This window comes from Trichechus manatus, unplaced genomic scaffold (assembly GCF_000243295.1).
Source record: "Trichechus manatus latirostris isolate Lorelei unplaced genomic scaffold, TriManLat1.0 scaffold00356, whole genome shotgun sequence".
Taxonomy (NCBI): Eukaryota; Metazoa; Chordata; class Mammalia; order Sirenia; family Trichechidae; genus Trichechus; species Trichechus manatus.
In genome coordinates this window covers 347,385-351,155 of record NW_004444292.1, presented here as the reverse complement: position 1 = coordinate 351,155, position 3,771 = coordinate 347,385, and the positions used below count along the sequence as shown (strand labels likewise).

At 37.6% G+C, this 3,771-nt stretch overlaps 1 protein-coding gene across 1 annotated transcript in view; it reads left to right on the top strand.

The window, feature by feature from the left end:
- The window catches only part of PSPC1 (paraspeckle component 1), a 113,640-nt gene extending 111,032 nt beyond the window's left edge, over positions 1–2,608 (top strand). Inside the window, exon 9 of the mRNA XM_023725691.1 lies at positions 2,508–2,608. Within this exon, the coding sequence (XP_023581459.1) occupies positions 2,508–2,531 (24 nt within the window). The 3' untranslated portion in view covers positions 2,532–2,608. The remainder of the gene's footprint in view (positions 1–2,507) is intronic.
- The last annotated feature ends 1,163 nt before the right edge of the window (positions 2,609–3,771 follow it).

Here is a 3,771-nt window from a genome sequence, read left to right as displayed (position 1 = left end):
GGCTTTTAAGACCCCAGACACTACTCACCAAGGTAGAATGTAGAACATTGTCTTTATAAACTGTTATGCCAATTGAGCTAGATGTTCCCCGAGACCAGTGTCCCCACAGTAAATCCTATCTCTTGACTTTTAAAAATTCATGTTGTAATTTGAACAGATTTGTATTGCTGAGCCTTTAGTTTTGTTGGATTATGATCTATTTTTTGTGCATACTTTTTTTTAAATTTTGCTTTAGGTGAAATTTCACAGCTCAAGTTAATTTCTCATGCAGAAGTTTATACACATATCATTATGTGACACTAGCTGCAATCCGTTTCCACCCCGGGTTTCCCGTGTTCATCCAACCAGCTCCTGTCCCTGCCTGCCTTCTCATCCTGCCTCCAGACAGGAGCTGCCCTTTTGGTCTCTTGTAGCTACTTGAACTAAGAAGCACACTCTTCACGAGTATTAAGTTTTATAGCCCAGTCTAATCTTTGTGTGAAGAGTGGGCTTCGGGAACGGTTTTAGTTCTGGGTTAACAGAGCACCTTGGGGCCATGGCTTCGGGGGTTCCTTCAGTCTCAGTCAGACCATTAAGTCTAGTCTTTTCACGTGGATTTGAGTTCTGCTCCACATTTTTCTTCCCCTCCATCAGGGACTCTTTGTTGTGCTCTCTGTCAGGGTGGTCATTGGTGGTAGCCGGGCACCATCTAGTTCTGGTCTCATGCTGATGGAGTCTCTGGTTTATGCAGCCCTTTTGTCTCTTGAGCTGATGTTTTCCTTGTGTCTTTTGTGTTCTTCATTCTCCTTTGCTCCAAGTGGGTTGGGACCAATTGATGCATCTTAGATGGCCGCTCGCAAGCTTTTAAGACTCCAGACAGCACTCACCCAAGTCGTGCATACCTTTCTTAGAATGTACTTCTAGGTTTCAATAGTTAATGATTTTTAAATTGGAAGTTCACTTTTTCAAAAGTTGAGAAAGCTTAATTAGAATTTTTAGTAGACTTGATATCATTGTTTCATTAAGAAGATTTAAGTAATCCAGGTGTCAAGTTTGGTTCATGGTTCCATTTATTCTTGTTAGCCTTAACTTTACTAAAGGCAATATATATAAAAGTAACACATCTATAAAACTACATATAAGGAAAGCTTAATTAAAAAATAAATGCTAATGAATTTAGTAGATGATCAGCAGTACACTAGAATGAATGCTAGTTCCTGGTGGAAATAGAAAAAGATAACTTTGTTGATTGATGCCATGGCTTGTTTGAAAACAATAAATTTAAGTTAGAGTTTCTAACTGGATCGTGGGTCCTGTTCATTAGGAGATCTGTGAATCTGTTTTAAATTACATACAGAATTTTGTACATGTACATACATATATTTTGGGGGGTGGAGTCCATACTTCATCCAGTTCGCAAATAGACGAATGACTTAAAATGAGTTTTGAAAAGATTACTAATCTGGGGTAGTACTTTCCAATAGTTTTGGATCATGTACCCCTAACAGTTAAAAAGAACTGAGTACAAATCTGTATGTTTGTGTGTGTATTCCTAAATTCTAATTGTGTGCTGTACTTGTAATATTTCAGGTATGTTATAAACACTCATAAGGATGAGATAATAAACACAGACCTGCACCCTGATGTCAATCTGGGGTGCGTTTTCTCCTCGTGGGAGAACACTTACCCATGGTATTCCTAGGGCAGAGCCGTATCTAAGGTATGGCATTTGCCCTGGACTCCATTTGGGGGGTGCGGTGCACAGGCTCCACGGCATCACTGAGCAGTTTCTGTTAAGCTGGTTCGGCCCAACGTCCTTCCTCAAAGCAAGGAAGGTGCGCAGGTGTAATTTTCATGTAGTGCCATAATGTGTTAAGTAAAAGATTAAGTACTTGATTTATATTTTTGAGCTGATGTTATGGTAAAGTTATCTAAAAAACGGGTGTCAGATGGTTGGACAGGGGTGCAATTTCAGTGCTTGCCATAGGCGCTATTTTCCATAGATACGCCTCTGCCCTAGGGCAAGGGAGACTTTGTTGTGATGAATCACAGCAGACTTCTCATATGTCCTGCCAACAGGACAAGGTAGAATAAATCCTTGTAGCTACAGTAGGAATCAGATATCTTTGTAGTGTTTTGGGTTGTAAGGTTTTAAGCACTGGTGTGCTGAGGGAAATGAAATAGAAAGGATATGACAAAATAGACTCTAAGAAAATAAATATTTCTAAATCGTTAGCAGACTTGAAATTTATTTAGTTATTAGGATTTTGTAGTGTTTGCTCTAATACCAAAATATAAAACTTACCTGAATTTTAATTCAGTTGATGTTCTTTGAAAAAATGGCATATTTTGAATGAAAAAGAAAACCCTGATTAAATGGAGATAATCAAATGAGGTAAAAACTTTTATCTTAACAGAACCTTATTACCGTTAACATTTCTTGACAAGAGTAACACTTCTATTTTCAGTTGATTCTTGAAATCAGTTATTTTTTAAAAGGGCTAAATCTGATTTTATTTTATTCCTAGGATGATAAAAGAAAACGTGGGTGAAGACACTTAAAATTTGGCTTCCAGTGTAATTCAGAAGAGTTAAAAGACTAGGAATGCTGGGATCATATTTCCTTCAGGTCAGCCAACATCTGCTCATCACTTTATAACATCTCATGGAGTATTTATTTATTCTTAATTTCCTTAATCAGTCTTCCTGATTCTGATTATGTTGAGTGTAGCTAACATATATAATGGCCTCAGTGTTTTGACTTACTGGAATATTAGTGAATAGTTTATAGCTGATGTTGAAACCTATATGACTCTGCCTGTCTTGTCATTAAATCCCTGGTGTCACTGACATTTTTGTTTCTGAGCAAGCTTGGAGGTTATTTTTAGATCCAAATTGCCATCCTCTTTCATCACTGGTAGTACTTGTATGAAATTTATTTGTTAGGTAAAAATGGACTGCGAGTAGAAATGACATATCAAACAACTCTTATTTACAAAGAAAAAAAAATTACCATGGGAATTTCTTGAGATCCCAAATCTAAAATTTTATTCTTATGCTCCTTTGGAAAGTGTGAGAGTAATCTTAAAAATGATATAATATCACAGCATCAGATCCATATTAAGGATACTTGCTCCATTTGTCCCTCACTTCTTTTAGCTCTTTTGTAGATACGTCACAGATTTTCTGATCTTATGTCAGTCATTATACCCTCTCTTCACTTATCGACATGGTTAGGTTCCAAAGACTAGGTTGTTATGCAAAAGTAGAGGATGACTACACCATTACATAACTGCCAAACCACTGAGAATCATGGCCCAGCCAAGTTGACACATAACCCTAACCATCATAGCCAGTGTTACTCCTTCCTTGCACCTTGGTGTCTGTTACTGCCAGATGTATGTTGTTAATGTGCAAAACAGTTGGATAGTAGGTTTTTTACTGTTGTCTTAAATGCAGAATGTCAGATAATGAGATAGTCAATAAGTGAGGAATAGGTTTAATGATTAAAAACACTCAGCTGTGCCTTCAACCAGTAGTTGAAACTGAACCGGGGGTTCTCAAACATTTAGGATGCATCAGAATCACCTGGTGGGCTTGTTAAAACAGACTAGGGGGATTAAAGATGGCAGCCTAGTCAGACGTAGCACCCCATCTCTCTACAATAAAGACCTGAATAACAAAGTGAAACAGATACAGATGACAGCCCTGAAATCCTGAGCATCAAATGAAAAGATAAAGAATTAGATCAGACACTGACTGGAAAAAGAAACTGAATGATAGCAGCAAATG